Consider the following 20168-nt stretch of genomic DNA (forward strand, 5'->3'; position numbering starts at 1 on the left):
CTACTTACCTAAAAATATCTTTATTATCATGAATGGAGCCAGATTTGCCCTTCAGCTGTCCTCTTATTTGTGTTCTTTTTTTTTAAATGGCTTTGGCTTTGTGGGTGCAGGAGGGGCTTTAAGCATCTCTGCATTGTAAGCTGGTGCCTGTGCTGGGCAATGCTGGAAAAGAAGCACACAACACACATTATGACATAAACATGTGAGAATCATTAGGTGACGTTCATCAGTTGTTCAGCTTTGTAGTGAAAATGCTCGCACAGCTCTTATGTTCTCCAGTCTTATTAAAGTAAGCTTCTTATGTGGTCACTCGGATCATGTTTTTTGCCTTGACAACGTTGTTACTCAATCCTTACTGAGGTGTGACGGTGACAAGCCTGAAAAAATGGCTTGATTGGAAGTGTTTCAGCATTCGTTTGGTGAGAGAGACCAATTAAGACCAGCGGTAAGTCCAGTCGTGACCAGAATTAGTCTGAAACTGCCTGTTGAAATGTGTCGATTTTTGACAGTGCGACAACTTGGATTCTTACAGATGCTTAAACAGCTTTGAGGATATGCTGCTTTATATATAGAGGAGAGGAGAAGTTGTGTAAGTGGGACCGATTTAAACCAGTCCATCAAACTTTTGTTGAAGTTTCAGGCTTTTCAAAATGACACAAATGCAAAACATAAATCTGTTACGTAGATTTAGAGCTGCTGCTGACTGTCATAATAAATTGATGCATTTTTTGCAGCTGCAAGTACAAACATTTCTTTCCAAAATAAACCCAAACTCAACACTTAAAGGTCCAGTGTGTAGGATTTAGGTTGATGTACTGGCAGAAATGTTTTCATTAGTATATAAAAACCTGAGTTGTTTATCTCAACATTAAGAGGGGGTCGTCTTTTACAGAGTCCACCATGTTGTTTGTTAGCCCACAATAAACAAACCAAACACTGGCTCTATGCACGTTTTCACGCTGGTCTGCTGTAGTTATCCTACATATGACACATTGAAGAAGTGTCAATTGATTTCAGTCTGAAACATCACAACTAGATGCCACTTCAAGAAGTATTTCACCGATATAACCAGGGTCCTCACATAAGACTGGACCATGTCTGCAGTAGAAAGAAGCAAATCATTTTGAAATTGGTGTCACATGACCAGAGAAAACATAGAAAAAGGACTGAGGCATTTGCTCTTGATCAAGGGGTAGAAAACCTACAACTACCAGGATGCAATGCACCGCACCAGATCAATAAACACTTGGTTGGTGGGTAATGTTATGTAAACGATACCAGAGCGGCCAGCTTGTAACAAACGATCTTGTATTTCAGTTAAAGGGAAGCTTATTGAAGTTTTGGCTTTTCATTGTGTTGATCAGTTCAACTGCATGCATTTATCATATTGTTATATTTTAGACAAAAATAAAAATAATATTGATATCAGCCATGTTGCCTTTCAGTACACTGGCATCAGTCAAGTTGCCTCTTTACTGCAGTACCATAAAGAATCAACAGGTGGCACTCTCTCCTGCCCCATTTTCATAATACACTGACCTGACTGATTTTGTACAACTCAAACTCTCAAAATGTCCTCCCAGCTCACCGATGATGTTTTCAAAAGTCAACTCAAAAGTCTGATTGGACATTTGGGGATTATGGGAGCACAACTGGCTGGCTACAACAAAACCAGTGAGTGTGTCTTTAATTTGTGATTGGGTCCATATCAGCAGAGCGTGGAGAGCAAAATCACCTCAGCCTCTAAATTCGGTGTGATGCCGTGATACACTCAACTGGTATAAACTCTGTGTGAGTGCTCTGCTCGTGCTTTTTGTAATTACTCTGACAGCAGCTGTAAGATGCACAAAGGATCCATCAGATCTATTATTCAGTTTTAAGTGGGTGAAATGACACCACTTATTCTGAAAAAGCACAAGGAGATTCAATTTTTTAAAGAATATTTGAGTAACACTCCTTATGATAACATGCCAACAACTTCCCACTCTGAGCATTATATCTTATATACATCCCATTAAAAGTGTAGGACTGTGTGATGCATTTAAGTGCTCTGTATTGACAGTATGTGCATTTGTATTCTAGGACTGTACACTCTGTTACAGACAGCAACTTTAGCTCTGAAGAGCACAATGTTCTTGTCATTTTCTTTGCGCTTTATTCCTTCACTGCCCTCACCTGTATGAAGGGTGGTACCAGCAAGATGAGATATATGTGGCTGTTATGTCAGCACATGCCCACGTTGTATAACTTTACAAGGTCTGTTGCTCCGAGGCGCAGATAGCAATCTACGTCTGTTTAATAGAGCAGTCATAAATGTCTCCAACAGCTTTGAATTTAGAGTTGCGTTAAAACATCCTGCTGCGTTTCTGTGAGAGTTAGTTAGGTGCACAAAATCAAGAGATGCATCGGAATCACTTAATGCATCAAGCCACTTAAGCAAAATGAATGATAAAGACATCCAGACGACACAAATTAGTTACAGGACAAAATCAGAGATCGCTGAGGTCCAAAACAGGCCCTCTGCAGGATCCTGTGACAATCAACAGCAACAGTGGCAACCAGCAACACTACAGGGCAGAGCTCCACTCTGAGTAATAGCTTAACAAACCCCCTGAAGGGAGAATTAAGTAGGTGGACATGATGTGCACAAGCTGAGCGCCTTAACATACTGTTACTGCCGAGATGCCGCACTCTGCAGGCTTGCTCCATCTTGCCTGCATTCCACAGCGAACTCAGGGAAGTGGCTCGTGGAAAATTCCACCTTTGTGGCATTTAGGGGGGTTGATGGGAAAGATAAAGGGCGGGATCCTCGTTACTGCAACAGTGTGAGTTTGACATAAAAAAGGTTATGTTACGTTTTGATTAAAGGTCTTTGTTGGACCTGCTGGCTGATTAAACATCATGAAAATACTCGTGAATATTCAGCATTTCGGACCTTAAGACTTCAGATATGTACCATGAAATGAATAGCTCAACACTAGGGATGTTCCAATCAAGTTTTTTTGCCCCCAGTTTCAGTCATTTTAAATCGAGTATCTGCTGATACTGAGTCACGGCCCAATGCTTGTATTTACCCAAATAATATGGCAACACTATGCACACTTCAAGTCATTTAAAGTATTAAAATCAATCCAGTGTATATGCTTGACAGTTTAATAGCTCTGCAGTGCAATACAAGAAAAAATGTCTGCATCTAAAAAGTTCCTATTATTTAGTTTTGTTTTTTTTTTTACAAAATAACAAAGTAAACAAACTAAAATGTGTCTTCAGAAATAGCTCTCAAATCCTCTTAGTGTAGTACCATAATAAAAGTACAGAGCACTAAAAATGAGATTTATAATCACAATTCCACCCTAGAGTAGTGTTACAGCTGAAATTTAACATCACACCAAATAAAAATTAGTCACAATTCTGTTTATATCAGCATTATAGTAAAACTAGTTCACTAAAAATGAAGAACAAACATTTCAATTTCACTTAAAATGGTACAGCAGCTTAAGTTTGTCTAGTTTCTACTTATTGGAGTAGTAGCATTACAATACAACCTGAATATCTGCTGCAAATTACGCTCTTTGTTTACGACTCCCGTGTGACGGCAAACATAAACAAAGGACCGGGCGGGGCGCATGCTCAAAATAACAGATCCCAGTCAATTAAAAAATGCATTGATCGGCCTGATAGCAATCCTTCAGCTCTGATTGCGACATCTCTTTTCAACACTTTGAGAAAAATACTTTTTAGCTCAGGGTTAGATAGAAGGCTGGACGTAGAGATTGTGTATTTTTTTTTCCCAGAGTTCAAAGATATTCAGTGTCTTTACCTGCAGAACTAATAAAACACTTGCAGTATTCATCTGAATGCTAACATATGCAGATATGCATACAGGTTCATTTAAAATCAACATTGCACATTTATTCATCTATAAGATATGAATATCTGAGGTGTTTGAGGTGTTTTGGGGTAACTACTGTATGTAGAGACCTGGGTTGACGTCAGTGTTGCATGATATTCAGGAAAGTCACTGGAGTTTTTGAGAGAGGCAGGACTGCTGAATTTTGCATTTGGTTCAGTTTTCAGGCATTTTATTCAAAATAAAGAAATAATGCACTGAGCCGGCAGTTGCAGCGACAGCTTCGCTATTATTCCTGGAGTTTAATTCAACTTTAAAAGACCCCAGTTCGAGCCCCGCCGTGTTAGCTGCCTTTTAACCGCAATCATTTAAAGAGATTAAAATCTGTGCGCTGGGTTTATGCATTCACACATCATTCAGCATGAATCACCGTCCCTCGGGGACACCGGATTGGCTCATCAAAGGATAAATCTCTGCAAACTGACATGTCAGTGAAGCCCATTCCTCCCTGATATACATTTATTTCTCTCTTGAAATGTATCTTTCTCTTTAAACAGAGATCTTGATCTCAGTGAGACTACCTGAGTGAAGATAAAACAAAAACTAATTCACCCCTGAGGAATAAATTATAAGCCACATATTGAGAGAATACTGACGTAGCACATGCTGATCGTTGGTTCACGTCAGGGCAGGTTTCAGCTTTCAGTTCAACCAATTCAAACAGTAACTCCCGTCTTTCTAGTGAAAGATTATTAATATTCAGTTTTTTTTTCTCAGAAGTTCATATGACAACATTTCAATGCCTGTTTATAGAGTTTTCTTCTCCAACTCAGCAATGCAACACTCCTTCTCCCTTTTTCTTTTCCTTATATTGTGATACACTGCGGGATTGGGTGCAGTGCATCTTGAATGTCTTTCAAGTCTCAGCACAGCAGTGCATATCTTACCTGAGAGTGGTGGAGTTGCAGCAAGCAGCTGCCCCGGGGCCTCAGAGCCTCCAACCCCAACCCCCACCCTCGCCAGTGTGGTCCGTGTCCTCACTGACACACTGGAAACGGGCGTGAGCTGCTGTACAGCTTCCCTGTCAGGGATTATGCAGACATGCATTGTAAAGGGAGTGTATGTATTTGGACAGCCATGTTTGTATGCCATGCAAACATTTTGCTCTTTTCACCACCTGCATTTGTTTTGTTTTTTTTCTGTTTTGAGTGGAATTTGATGGAATTAGAGGGGGCTTTGTCTTGTAATGCTTCGATAGAGTACACTGATTTTAGATTACAATTGGGGGAAAAGCTTATTTGCCCTTTTGCTGAGATGTAGATAAGAAGATCAATACCACTCATACGTCTATACAGTACGTATAAAGCTATAGCCAGAACTTTGAATAGCTTATCAGAGTGTCTCATTTCACATGTCTAATTTTACTTAAATCATGTTTGTATTTACATTTTGACCAACGCTGTGTGTGGCTGGAAACAAGGGAAAACAGCCTGTCTCAAGCCACTTTCACACTTCAGCTTTTGTATAGATCAAACTAAAAAGTTTGAATTAGTGAGCTAAGTATTTCTCAAATTGTTAAACTGTTTTTTATCTGTCTTCAAATCACAGATATGTTAGATTTGCATGTTATTATGAAAAAGATACATTGAAACTTTGCATTTGAACAATGATGGGTTAATGTTCTTTTTTTTTATTAAGGCAAATGTTTGGTTATGATTTGGATTGGATTGTCTTAAAATACCTGGTTTAGCATGCCACTATCACAGCAGATGATGTAGCAAAAAAAACAACACCTTTCATGCCACTTTCACAAATGGGAAAACGTCAACAGGTAACTACAAAACCCCCATGTTTGGAGCCTAAAGAGCTGCTGGAGACACTGACTGGTCACTACAAAAACCATTTTGAGCCTAAAAGGTCGCTATAAATACAACAATAAGTCGCCACAGAACAGGTTTGTTGCTGATAAAGCCACTGTTCCATCAAGTTGCTTCAAAACACCGTTTTCAGTCCAAAAAACTGCTAAAAACATAGCAAAAGGTAACTGCGAAACACCAATGTTTAAAGCCTAAAACCCTACTGTAACATAGCGACAGGTTACTATAAAATACCAACCATTTGTTACCTCAAAAGCTGTTGGAAACCCACTGATGGGTCGCTATAAAACACCATTTGGAGCCTCAAAATCCACTATAAACACAGTGACGGGTTGCTACAAAACATCCATGTTTTGAGCCTAAAAGATGCTGGAAATGAACAGACGATTCACTACAAAATACCAACATTTACGTATGGCCTAAAAAGTCGCTGGAAACACACCATTGGGTTTTTACACCCACATTATTTCCTAAAAAGCTGCTTAAAACACATTGTTGGGTTGCTACAGAACACCATTTGGAGCCTAAAGCCACCAGAAATTCAGCAGTTTCTTTCTAGATCACAACCATTTTTTTTTATTTGCTAGTCTCAAACACTGGTCCGCGGTTTGGCAGGCGTCTTGCCAAGGTGGCACACCATCCACCATCCCCTCCACCTCCCTGTGACATTCAGCTCATAGACTACGTCACTGTAGTAATGTTGCTATGTTACGTATGAAAATAGAAAATATAACATATTGATGGTTTGCAGAATCGTACAATGCCAACACTTTCTTCTGGCAACTGGGCTGTCCTTTAATGTGCTGCCACCAGATTGTCTAGTAAAATCAGGCTGTCAGAACTATAAAATTGACCATTAAACCCCAGAGCCTGGAAATTTATGTGAATGTTAAACCTGCATTTCTACAAAGTCGGTGTTAATCAGGATAAATAGAGAAATATTGTGGTGTTCATCATGACAAAAAAAGGCCTAAACTTTCACCTTAACTCTGTAAGACTTCTTCTCACCATCCTGAGTACAGAGCTCGCTGCTTTCGTGCAGTGCAGCATTCCAGGCAAGCTGAAACACGACCGTGAGTGTTCCCTGTCTGAGAGAATCAGTTAAACTGGGCGGATGCGAGGAAATGGGTCACACATACAACTATGTAACTTTAGAGCACAAAAAATCAAATAAAAATCATGTTAAAGTCATGTCACCTCCTGGCAGGTACAGGTCGTAGACTTTCGAGTACATCGCTTTCACATAGTTAAAATATTTTTCTTATTTTTGCCAAAAAGGTCACCAAATGTGCAGTGCTCTAAATTAAATCCCTGATAAAAAAAAAATAATTTTTTTTACAATCACTCCTGCACTCTAAAAAAATACTAAATGAACTGATTTACATAAAAGTACAGTTTTTTTCTGGAAATTTTCCATCAGTAGCTTCACTCAAACAGGAATAAATCCTCTAAACAACACGCCTAAAGAAACATCCCTTTGAAGGAAAGGCAAAGACGGTATCAGCAAACGTAAAAAGGGCTTATTACGTCTGTCATTTCCATAAAATGTGGGTTTTGAAAGTACCCCAGGATGTGTTTATTACTGATACATTTTCACCAGAGTAATAAGCCCCAAAGTTTCTACTTGCTACAGTCAGACAGAACTTTTCTTAACTGAAAGAAAAACATCAGAGAGAAGCTTTTTCATGGTATTAAGTACAAGAACTTTCAAGGTTATTTTTTTAATTGATAATTTAGATGTAAACAGGTTGATGCTGCTTTGAAATTGCTTTTATGTCATTATCTGATTATTTAGAATTCATTTTAGAAGGTTAATGTGTTGTTTGATAGTGCTTGTTTACATGTATTACCATATTAGTTATGAATTTGTTCATGCATCAGTATAACCAGCACATATTTCTGCATGTTGCAAAGTGATTGTAGTGATTTCAATCACGATGTTTGTGTTTGAAAACTTTTTTTTTGTGGGGGGAGGAGAGGGTTTTGGTAAAGAAAGCTATATTAGGGTGTGGACTGGCTTCGAGGCAGAAAAGGGGGCGAGGTTTAACCCTGCTGCTGCATCGCTATTGGTGGAGACAGGGGACAAAAACGCCTGTACCTGGTGCAGGTAAACAGACTGACATCAGATGCAGCAGGGGTGCAACAGATGACGGGATTTACTGCAGTCCTTTGACTTTATTTGACCGATCTTTGTGGACGACTTGACAGCTTTTTTGTGTGTGTATGTGGCTTTTGTGCAGGTTTGTGTTGAATACTAAGGAGACAAAAACGCAGAAAAGTTCAAATCTGTAGGTTTATTTGTTTGGTAAATGGTGCTTGGTTGTGTTATTTTTGTCACACATCCCGCTTCCTCTCGCAGGTGAGTTGCAGTGAAGATGTAGAGATGTTTATCAGGTGTTGAAAGTTTTGTTTAAGCCGCAGAAATAAGTGTCGGAGGGGAAACGTGAGAGCTGCAGGTGCTTTTAGAGTGAGGCAGTAATAGAGGGTTACATTTGTGTGGGTTTGGTCTCTACATGTTTAACAGCACCCTGCATTTACTGAAGCTCAAAAGACTCCAGAAGGATGGAAAACAGTGAAAACAGGTCCTGTCTTGCGCAGGGAGAGGCCGGCCTGGCACAACCTGTTTTTCATGTGTTTCTTTTAACTAATCTGCCACTTCTTTCCCAGCAGAGAAAGAAAGGATGACATCATTCAAAGGGTTGTGGTGTCAAAAGTGTCGCTCCCAGTGATTCCTCACCGGAGGTGCCAGCACGCTCGCAGCTCTAATGAAACCATCCATGTTTTCTATCCTTCATTCCACCGGAGTCTGTGTAAAGTGCCAATCAGATTTCAGTGGTTTGAAGAGTAAAACGCATGGAATTTGTCATCTGGAGAGAGCTTTCCTTTAGATTAAAGAGGGGTTTTAATGGTACCAACTTTCACAATAAATGTGACTGTTAGTTTCTGACAATAGATCAACCTCATTTTATACCTTTTCATGTCAACCTGAATGCAACAGTTCTACACAAGCACAGAAAGAGGACTTCTCTTCCTCCTCCTCCTCCTCACCTGCATTGCGACAGCAGCAGTTGAATAGCGCTGCACTGATTGCACTTTAGAGTTATTGCAGGATCACAGAGTGCTGGCAGCACCACTTTATGTCTTTTGGGCTGTCACTCACAGGGGTTGTTATGTCCTCACCCCGTCTCTCTGCCCTTGCTTCTCCAAGACATGGCAATTACATAATGACTCCTAAATTCCCACATTACAGTCCCGTCACAGAAAACTCTTCAGGGGCTTGTGCCAAAATGTCCCTTTGTGACTCTTCTTCTTATAACTGCACCCCATGAACTCAGACTTACATTGTCAGCATTGTATTGAATAATTTGGTATTGAGTAATGAACATTTTTTTCATGTTTTTTCCCCCTCTAAAGAATATACTTTCCCCATCAGGTTCTTAACCGATTCTCTGTTGCACAATTAACCTGCCTCATTAGAATTAGCTGATTCTATTCAAAGCCTTAATTATAGCTAAATGGGCAGCTGGAAGTCATTTGACAGCCACATTGAGCCTTGAGTCACCCAGCTTTAATTCTTCCACCCAATTACGATGGGGAGAACATAACGAATAAACAAACAAAGCCACGTAGCGCCAGATCAGCAGAGATTCATATAGACCTGTATTGAGTCACAGCGTTGACAGTTTTCTTCTTTTCTTCTTTAATTATAGACAGTGAGACAAAATTTTCTCCTGGCCCAGAGGCACACCTTCTCATTCAGAGCTACAAATCCTCATCGGTTATTTCACAGCATACTAGACACAAGTCTCATGAATAAGATATTTTAATAAATAACTGAAAGACATCACTATTATATTAAATATATATTTTAATTCACAGCCAGAAAGGAAAGAAGAGTCCATCCTGCGATTCATATTACAAAACATAACACACCCAATATATACAAAGACAAAATGACCCATGCATGACCCAAACACAGGCCAGACACACCAGTTTTTTTATGAACCAGTCAATTTTGAGTTTTTGGGTGGTTTTCTCCCATAGCATGTCTTTTCTTGAATTAGTAAAAAGAAAAACATCCAAAATACACTATTACGTGTTTGTTTTAGGTCTGATTTCTGTTTTGGAAATGTATAAATGAATTAGATAATGTCAAATGACCATTGTCAGAAAAAAAAATTTTTCTTGCTCTCTGAGCCAAAAATCTCTGCCTCAGTAGCACTTACACACACTCAATTTTTATTCCTTTATATATTTAACTTTTTTGCAGAGGGGTTTGTTCATGTGCCATTTATAGGCTAATTTATATAACTTTCCTTTCTCTTAAATATGGTGAAATGGATTTTATATGGCTTTTGACAATATTTGCTCATTTAAGGAGTGATTACAAAAAAATCCAAAATCCTCCCTGCAGATTTTTTTTCACTCGAATATGTCAACAAAATTTATCAGGTATTTGAAAATTTAAAAAATAAAATTTTATCAAATTGGTAATACGATATATATATTAGTCTTAATGTAAGTTATCAACTAGTGAAGTTTCATAGTGATATATATGTCATTTTTTACCCTATTCGCCTGCAGTGTCTTATTTTTAATCTAAAAATGTATGGCATTTTACAATACATTTTTAAAGGCTTTAAAGGGTTAATACTCTGAGCATCAAAGCTCCACTTCAGTAACACTTACACAAAATTTACTAGTCTAATTCCTAAATATGTGACAAAGGTCCAAAGAGGGGTATGTTCATCATTCATAGCCAGATTTATAGATTTTTTTCTTTTCCTTTTCTTGGTAAAAATGGATTTTATATGGCTGTTGCCAGTATTTGCTGATGTAGTGAGTGATTGAAAGTATCCAAAATTCCTTCTGGCGTTAAACATTTTTTTCAAATCAGCACAAAACCAATGAGATATTGTCTAATTTGCATATTTAAACATTTCAGAAAACTTGTAAAACAAAAAAATAATTATCTGATTATAAGTGATCAATCTGGGAAGTTTCATGGTGACATCTCTATGTAAACATTTTTACCCTATTCACCTGTATTGCCTGCCCTTCAGTCCTCATCATCTTCCTCTGCTGCCCTTTCAGTCAGTAATCAGCCCTCCCAGCAGGACTCACATGCTAGAAACACTCGTGGCCTTCTCTTGAATAGCCTTCTCTTGTATGGCACACCTCAGCCTGCCATTCACCTTCCTGTTAGATGCAATGATAACCACGGGGCTCAGTGCAGCGTACAGCGAGGAGAAGAATATACGCAGGTCAGAGATCAGCGAGGAAGTCATGGTCTTCCTCACAGTGAGTGTGTACACCCAGAGCCCATTATCTACCCCATAAAGAACCACATACAAGGTCACAAGTGCTACCACGGCTTTGGCAGCACGTTGCTCGGCACCACTGCCCCCGCCGCCGCCACTACTGCTGCTGCGAAGTCCCCTAACCTGCTGGCTGTGCTTGTAAAGGAAGACCAGGATTATCAGACTGGCTAAGGTCATGAGGGCCATGGGCACCACGTCTCTGCCGACCTGGCCCGCCCCGTTTGCCTCTTTGGACAACTTTGAAGGAAAGTTGACGTAACAGAATTGTACGTTGATGCTGTGGCTTGTTGTACTGGAGTCGTTTTTGGTGCCGAAGGAGAAGAGTATGGCTGCAGAGCTCATGCAAGTGTTGAGGAGCCAAAGGAAAAGGAACACAAAGCCCAAATAGTTTGCAACGGCGGCACGGACGGAGGCCCAGCGTGATCCAGGAGGGGCGATGCTGAGGCACTGGTAGGCACTCAGGACGAAGGTGAGCCAGATCGACAGGGAACGGGATGTTCTGTAGACAAAGATCACAGCCTTGCAGCCGATGTCTCCGAAGATGATGGCCAGGCGAAAGGACGCGAGGGTCTCCAGCAGACAGCGAACTCCAACCACTAGGAAGTTGACACAAGCCAGGTGTAGGACGATGACATCAGCTGGGAGGAGGCGGTTCTCCTGGTAGAGCAGGAGGAGGAATGCCAGGATGACGGTGGCATTACCGGGGACTCCCACAACAGTGAGGGACAGGTAGAGCATCCCGCGGACAAACTCCTCTGATGCCATCCCTGCAGGAGTAGAAAAGAGTTACCGATGAAATAAAACAGGTGCATTCAAGATGATAGCAGAAAAAAATATCCTTTCAGAAGTTTGCACGTGTACCTGAGAAGAGTCAAAGATAACAAGATCTGAGGTGGACCTTGTCCCTGATCCCTCTCTCCTGAAGTAGTCGGCTTGTTTGTGCTCTTATACTTGCAAACAGGTAACAGTTGTTGGATCTGTTTTTCATGCTCCATTGACTTCTCTTCCCTCAGACTCCAATTACTTGAGATCAATCCAGATGACTGATTCTGTCCCCTCGCTGGGGTTCAGGCAGACAGGGTAACACAGAGAAAACTGTGTTTGGATTCATTTACACCAGTGGACATTGAAAATGGTGTTAACGGGCGGATAATAGCCTCGTGTTTATACTCAGAAAAGATTAAAACGTTTTGTCAGTGTCACTGTTTCACTCAATTGAGACTTTTTTTTTCTAATTACTGCTCCCATATTTAGATTTCCTTATAAGAACCTTCATATTGCTTTTGTATTTTTAATTTCTGTCATCAATTTGAAAAGCCACTACCTGTTAAAGAGATGTCTCCTGTATTGGTTGGGTCTAATACCAACACCACAGTGTCCTCCAGTGGAGAAAGTTGAACCAAAGTAAAAAGCCAGAGGACGTTACACTCAGTCTGCATGATGGATCGCCCACAATTTCATTTGTAGAGCGTGACACAGCATCCAATTTACAACTGCGTAATTCATCCAGAGCAATAAAAGTTCTAAAAATGGAATTAAATCTAAACTATGAGGATGTTGTAAGGGCAAATAAGTGTGGGTGGGCTGCATGATTTAACAGCAACATGTCTCACAGCAGATAATTAGTAATGAATGTAAAGACCATTTCTCACAAGTGCACAACGTAACATGTCCTCTACTGAAATCAAAAGAGAAAATACTAAAATATGACCATTTATGAGATTATTTACATGCACAATAACCTTGATTAATATATATTTTGAACACAGTATATCAGGCTTTCAGGTTGTTGTTTTTTTGACTTGGTTTGTTAATACTTTGTTCGTACTATTTTTTTTAAAAAATATGTTATACACAAAACATATGATAATTAAAATATGATGCTTCTTACCCAATATTATCACAGGTGGATTAAAAGATAATGTGTCCCTGGTCACAGATTTCACAGACCTCTCCTACACAGGAGCAAGACACACAGACTTTATAGTTGTTTTGTGTCTCATTATAGTTGTTTGGGTTTCTTTGAGGTGACTATGTTATTTATATAGTTGTTTATTTTTGAGGATTTTTTGATTGTGATTAAGGGGAATTTTGCATCTCTTTGACATAATTTTATGTCTTTTATGGTAATTTTTGTGTATTTGTGATTGTTTTGTGTTGTATGTAGTCATTTGGGTCTCTTTGAGGTAATTTTTCTGGCTCAGGTAATTTTGAGTCACTGAGGACATTTTAAGTCTTTTGTCTTAATAATTTTTTGTGTCTTTTGTGTTGCTTTGTAGTTGTATGTCTCTTTGTGGCTGTTTTGTGGTAATTTAGTGTCTTTTAATTTCTTTGCATCTTTTTGTGGTCTTTTTGTGTTTTTGTGGTCATTTTGAGTCTCCTCCTGGTTGGTATCTGTTACACTTGAGTAATATTTTACAGGTGAAGGCCAGCGGGCCCCTGGCCCTGGTCAGTTATCCTTCCATGAGTAATATATACAGCAGTTAAATTAGCTTTAAATAAAACAACTGAAGAGATAAAATGATACTAACTCATCCTTACAAGAGTCCAGTGATATAATTTGTAAAGTAATTTTTATTTTTCCCTTGTCATGGAGTATTTTTACAGTGTAAAACTGCCACTTTTAGTAGAAGCTTCATCTTCGTCCTCCACCACTGTGCTACATAAAACTTTCAATTTAACTGTATTGTCCTTGAAGGGAAACTTGTCTTGCAGACAAGTGAAACACAGGTCACACACAGACTTTAAGACAGATAAAAAATACAGTAAAAACAATAAAACATGTGATGTGAATAGCAAAAACAGAGAGAAAACTGCAGACAGGTACCTAAACTGATGAATGGTCTCTGTAGATTTTACTTGTATGTTAGATTGACACTAGAAAAGACATACAAGATAAAGAGAAATACGGTGGAAGGTCGTTGAAGGTCCATTTTGCTCCCCTTCCCTAAAAACGTAAATAAAGAGTCTGAGGCCCTTCAATATCAGACAGGAGACTGCTAAGCCAAAAGCCTCTTAAACCACAGTTTTGCTGTGGGACAGATTAACTGGCACAGTGAGGGGTGCACTAAATATTCCCTCTTCACCAACCAAAGCTGTTGCCCTCACCAGCAGTCTTAAAGGTGCAAAAGGTTAAAAAGTGTACACATATCTCTAAACAAACTTGTAAACAACTGACTTAAATACTTAAGAAGTGACCTGATTTTAGATAATAAAGCATGCACGAGAATACATTTGTGAACGCTGACAGTCAGCAAGTGAATTATGTATTATACAGGATTTTGCTAATAATCTTAAACCTTCATATCAAAAGTGTGAAAATGTTGAATTCTCCTTAGTGTAGCTCATATTATGCAGTCTTTTATTATATTATGTCTTGCACTACTTGTAATCATGGACTGATTTTATCTTATTCATAAAGGCATCACTTAATCAGAAGCACAATATGATGTCTTACATAAATTGTAGCATGAAACTATATAAATGTAAACTTTGCCTCAAAGGATATTATTGTTATGGAATGAGCTCATGTTAAATTAAAATTAAATTAGTGGAATGGGGAAAAAACAATTTACATCAGTCACAAACAATGAAATCAAATCTCATGTCAGGAATTAAAAAAAAAGAAGCCCAGATTTTTGAACTTGCAATGCAGCGTACTGTACATGTTTGATTCCCCTGAGAAGGACATGCTTGAACTTGCCGTTTTAATTAGCTCTCTGAACATGTAAACATGTTAAAAAAAAACACACACACGGGGAAATAACACGCTATGATGCTCGCGGGGGAAAACAAGTTTCTCAAATAACACTGTTTCAGCACACAGATCCAGTCTGAATTTGGAGAAAACAGAAATAAAGAATTGACCAGAACACTTATAATATTTATGGAGAACGTGCTGGAATACCTTGACACGGATAACAAACTTCTGTTGTAACATATGTCAGTGATGAGAGTTAAGAACATAAATGAATAATGGCTCCTTGTCCCTGCGCCCCCAATTAGTGCAGACATGCATTGTTATATGGCTAATTGTCTTGCTCCTCTGTGTCTTTTAACACGCTCCCAGGACATGAAGGAGGAAAAGAGCACAAACTGAAGCACCAGCTGTGCATGTAAAAGCCTCTTGATGGCTCATTCAAGGCATCATCAGGCTGCTTTTGCATCAACAATAACCACTCACTGTTGTCTCTGCTGGGGTTGTTTAACTCTATTTTTTAACTCCACGGGGAAATGGCATTAAAATATTTGACTGACGTGCAGGCTTTCTGTCTATAGAGGCTGAAAACTGACGTGGAAGTTAAGTGCATGAAAATACCACTGAAGTTTAGAATTCACATATGTTATTTGTATGACCCGAGGCAGCTCAATTACCTACTTCAGTGATGATGAACAATTTCCAAACACTAACGTCAACAACTAATCTGGAATGCTGAGTTGATTTGGACATGATTCGTAACACACCACTGTATGGAAAGTGAGGGGACAAAATCCACTGTTTTTGTTTTGCATAAAAATTTATTCACAAGTTTATCTGAAATTAAGTGGAAATCTTCCCAAATTAGTCTTTTCTATAATACATTCCCTATATGAGTTACTATCCCTCTGTTGCAATACAGCGTGGAAACACAACCTTGCAAGAACAAAGAATTTTGCACTGAAAAATACTAAAAAATAACTTCCCACCTGGCCACACACATTTTTAGACAGTTGACGTTGTGATGTCGGAAGACCAAAAGTTAGGACGTCTATTGTTAACATTGACTTGTGGGATTGTGGGATACTGATGACAGATGACTTTAAAGTTATGCTGTTACTAAAATCCACCGTCTTTCAAATGTCTCATGCCAGCGTCATTTTGATGTAGAATAGAATAGTGGGCTCCAGGGATGACAATTTCCTGTTAGCCGACGTTAAGTTAGCCAGTTCCCTCATCAAAAAGCCTATGGGATTTTTCCACTGGATTTTGGATCATTGCAGAAAATAAGTTCTGTGGTAAACAAATGTTTATGATGCTTACATGTGATGTTCAGCAAGAAAATCTTTACAGATGAACACAGTTTTAATGATTTTTGAAGCCTTCTGCAACTGTTGGAAGTGAAGCTTAGGCTATAAATAAACTACACTACTGTCACATAACTTCACCACCACAACGAGTCTGTGAAGCTGTCTTCGGTGTGATATCGTTCTGTAGTTTCATTTAGCCCCTTATTAGCAAGTGCCTTTTCTACGACAAATAAAAGCTTTAGAGTTCACAAGTGGGTTATTTACTTAGATAGTTTTTGTTGTAGAAAAAAGTGAATGTCTCCTCAGCTTGTCTTAACCACACATCTTTGGCATTTCAGCTCCTCTGGTTCCCTTGTCTTAAAGTCAATGGGTTTTTGGTTAGAAGCCTTAAATAAGGTCTGTCGTCAACACAAATCTAAGAGACCTTTAGGTTTTGTTCTATGACATAAAATACATCAGTACATACCCCACGTGAACTTAAAAGCTTGTATTTGTCTTCAAAAAGACGGCCACTAACAAGTGACTAAATGAGACTACAAAATGCCATCATCCCGAACCGCTGAACACGGCTTTACAGCCTTTTTGTGGGTGTAGTGTTATTCATTTATAGCTTTAGCTTTTCACTTCTGGGCATTTAGGTTTTAGGTTTCAAAAATCCTGAATGTTGTGTTTATTTGTTAAGATTGTCATGCTGAGAAAAACAAATAAATATCATAAACATTTGTTTACCACAGAGCTCTTTTTCTGGAATAACTGAAAATCCAATGGAAGAATCCCATAGGCTTTTTCTCAGGGGAACCAGGGCGATGTTAACGTTAGATAAACTTTACAATACACAGAATGAGGACTATGAGTTTTGTTCCTCCGTTACTTTCATTAGAAGCATGTTAGGTATGAACAGGTGGATGATTACAGCATAAACAGTTTCAGCGTTCATGTAGGCACCTTAGTCTTGATATAATTCAGCGTTTAAAAAATGTGTGTATTCTTCAGTGGTACTTTATTCCCTTCACAGCGCTTTGCCCTCTGAGATCACCTGAGTCAGATTTAGTTTGTTGCTTTAATTTGCCAAACTGGGCTGAACACTGCGACGCTGGCCAAAGACCTCAAGGGACATTGAAGACCATAAATTGCAATAACAGAGGATATTAATTAAACACTTTATGCACATCAGGCTTTACTTGTCATCGGCAAATTCAGGTGAGCGTGATTTTCACCTAACCCTTTGAAACCTGGAACATCACTTTTCTTGTGCTGCTTTCAGACACTTTTCACAAGTATTTGAACCTTTGAACCTTGAGGAATTTGGTTTGATTTCTTGTGAAGATATTGGAGAAAAGGCAATGTGCAACTAATAAAAAATGTTCCAGGAAATACTAGAAAATAGTAGATTTAGAAGTGATTTCAAAAAAAAAAAGATAGGAAAAAAAAGAAAAATGCTATGGTAAAATAATATAATTATCATTTTTAAAATTGTGTTGCAGACTTTCTATACATTTTTAATTGGGTTTTTTAATTTCTTTTTTTTTATCTTTTCTGTGTTATCTAATTGTCAGCGAATGTTCTTGTATTTCTTGCTTTCATTGCTTATTACTGCCTTCCCATATTTTAAAAGAAATCAAGCCAAATTGCAATTTTTTTTATATTCTTAGGGGGGTGGGGGCTTGGGTAAAACGATATTTATAATTATGATTACATATTTAAAATGATGTTGCAGAATTTCTATAATTTTTTATGGGTTTTTTTACTTTCTTACTTTACTTTCTTTTTAACTCGGTGGATGTTTCTTGTCTGCAGTGCATAACAAATTTGATTCCCTTTCTGCTTTTCATATCACGTCAACTGCAGGCCTTGGTGTCATGGATCTGTGTGTCACCATCAAAGGGGTCTCCTTCCTCTTGCAGACAGGTATGGGCATCTTGGGGAACACTGTGGTGCTGCTGGCGTACGCCCACATTATTTTCACCGAGCCCAAGCTTCTTCCTGTGGACATGATCCTGTGCCACCTGGCCTTCGCCAACCTGCTGCTGCTCCTGACCCGCTGCGTCCCCCAGACCATGACTGTGTTTGGGTTGCGGGACCTGCTGAATGACCCCGGCTGTAAGGTTGTGATCTATGCCTACCGCATTGGCCGGGCTTTGTCCGTCTGCATCACCTGCATGCTCAGTGTGTTCCAGGCGGTGACCATCGCCCCCGCTGGACCCCGTGTTGCCACTTTAAAGCTTGCCCTCCCCTCCCTGGTGCTCCCCACCTTTGCAGGACTGTGGCTCCTCAACATGGCCGTATGCATCGCAGCCCCGTTCTTCTCCATGGCTCCACGAAACGGCACCATCCCTGCTTTTACCCTCAACCTTGGTTTCTGCCATGTGGACTTCAGAGACAGTCTGTCCTATGTGATTAATGGTGTGGCCGTCTCTGGGAGGGATTTTGCCTTTGTGGCCCTGATGTTGGGGTCAAGTGGCTACATCCTGCTGCTTCTCCACCGCCACAGCCGCCAGGTGAGAGGGATCCGTCGCTCTCAAGGTGGCGGGGCAGAGACCAGGGCGGCCAAAACAGTGGTGACCTTGGTGGTTCTGTACGTGGTCTTCTTTGGGATCGATAACGTGATCTGGATCTACATGCTGACGGTGGCAAAGGTGTCGCCGGTGGTGGCTGACATGAGGGTGTTCTTCTCCTCCTGCTACGCCTCTCTCAGCCCGTACTTCATCATCTCCTCCAACAAGAAGGTCAAGGCCAAGATCGTGTGTGCAGCCGAGCAAGACCAGCCGTCAGTGGACACTCAGGAGTCGGGTGACAAATGACGCTTTCTCTATCTTGACAGGCTGCTGACTAACAAGACAGCCGAGTTGTTCTTTTAGACCTGAACATTTTCGACACTGCTGCACACATCATTTAGTGAAACTATGGACCCTTTAGAAAGTAGTACGAGACGTGAATATGTCACACAATAGTGACATAAGGTTTTCTCTTGAGTGTGTATTTCCATCAAAATCATAAATGGGTGTCTGTGCCTGTCATGTGGTGTGTGGTCATATTGTTTGACAACAAAATAACCACATCATCCTCATTAGAGCTGAAACAATTTGTGAATTAGTCCAGTAAATTAATCTGCATCAATATTTAGAGCCGATTGCTCATTTATGTAATTTTCCGGCAATTATGCCAAACATCTCCTCGTTCCAGCATCTTAATTGTGATGATTTGTTGCTTTTCTTGGTCTTATCTGATCTAAAACTGATTATCTTTGGGTTTGGGATTGTACAAGCACAATCTAAGCAGTGCCTTAGCCAATATTTACGATGTCAAGGTCATGTCCTCAAAATTTTTTTTAGAGGTTTCGTTTTGTACAGATTCACTTACATTTGACATGGTTCATTTGCAAAGTCTGGTTAAGGTTTTTATTTTTTATTCAAAATCCTTAAATTGGACTGAATCAGAAAAACTTTATTGATCCTAAAGGGAGGTTGTGACACATTTCAGTCTCCCTGATGTATAGCATAGAATTATACGACAGTAGAAATAAGAAATATGAAAATAAGGAGTATGTTAAAATATGTGCATTATGTTACAATGTTTAAACTAGTATGTGTAATATTTAAAAATTAACAAAATGTGTCGATTACTCGCCATATGTTAAGTAGGCCAAGTAAAAATATAGGAATGTGTATATATTAAGGTCATAAACATCAATTAAAAAGTATGACATTTAGAATTTATCCAGAAAAGTATATTTCTGGCAGTATGGCAATGGCTTTTAAATTGAAAATTTCTGCTTGAGGAGGTCATTTTTGTCTTTAGGAACAAATATAAGTCGAGGAGGTGAGAATATGCAATAACTAAAATATTTTAAATGTAATTATTATTATTATTATTATTATTATTATTATTATTATTATTATTATTATTATTATTATTATTATTATTATTATTATTATTATTATTATCTATTTTCCAGCCTTGCTGCTCCCTTATTGGTTTAAAGGTTCGCAACAACTTTTGCACATGGGATTATTTTTCCCGTATAATGACTTCCTAGGCAGCACCTGTACTCGACTGGTTCGCGACAAGCATGATCAATCAAATGTTATGTTACCATAGAGAGCACAAAATGTT

General features: G+C 39.1%; 2 protein-coding genes across 3 annotated transcripts in view; one reads left to right on the top strand and one right to left on the bottom strand.

The window, feature by feature from the left end:
* ora1 (olfactory receptor class A related 1) overlaps positions 1-19796 on the top strand; it is a 261847-nt gene extending 242051 nt beyond the window's left edge. For both annotated transcript variants that reach the window (XM_042509176.2, XM_088069134.1), the window contains exon 8: positions 17904-19796. In XM_042509176.2, coding sequence (XP_042365110.1) covers positions 17915-18856 — 942 coding nt within the window. In that variant the 5' untranslated portion in view covers positions 17904-17914 and the 3' untranslated portion in view covers positions 18857-19796. The remainder of the gene's footprint in view (positions 1-17903) is intronic.
* Positions 10005-11813, bottom strand: ora2 (olfactory receptor class A related 2). Its single transcript, XM_042501012.2, has one exon. The coding sequence runs from the start codon at positions 11811-11813 to the stop codon at positions 10848-10850; it is 966 nt and encodes a 321-aa protein (XP_042356946.1). The 3' UTR covers positions 10005-10847.
* Positions 19797-20168: the final 372 nt, after the last annotated feature.

The sequence above is a fragment of the Plectropomus leopardus genome, chromosome 2, assembly GCF_026936395.1.
Source record: "Plectropomus leopardus strain MGB_pleo_1.0 chromosome 2, ASM2693639v1, whole genome shotgun sequence".
Classification (NCBI taxonomy): domain Eukaryota; kingdom Metazoa; phylum Chordata; class Actinopteri; order Perciformes; family Serranidae; genus Plectropomus; species Plectropomus leopardus.

Bases quoted from the DNA above. Each gene is read 5' to 3' on its own strand.
- ora2 (XM_042501012.2), bottom strand. From the start codon at position 11,813: ATGGCATCAGAGGAGTTTGTCCGCGGGATGCTCTACCTGTCCCTCACT.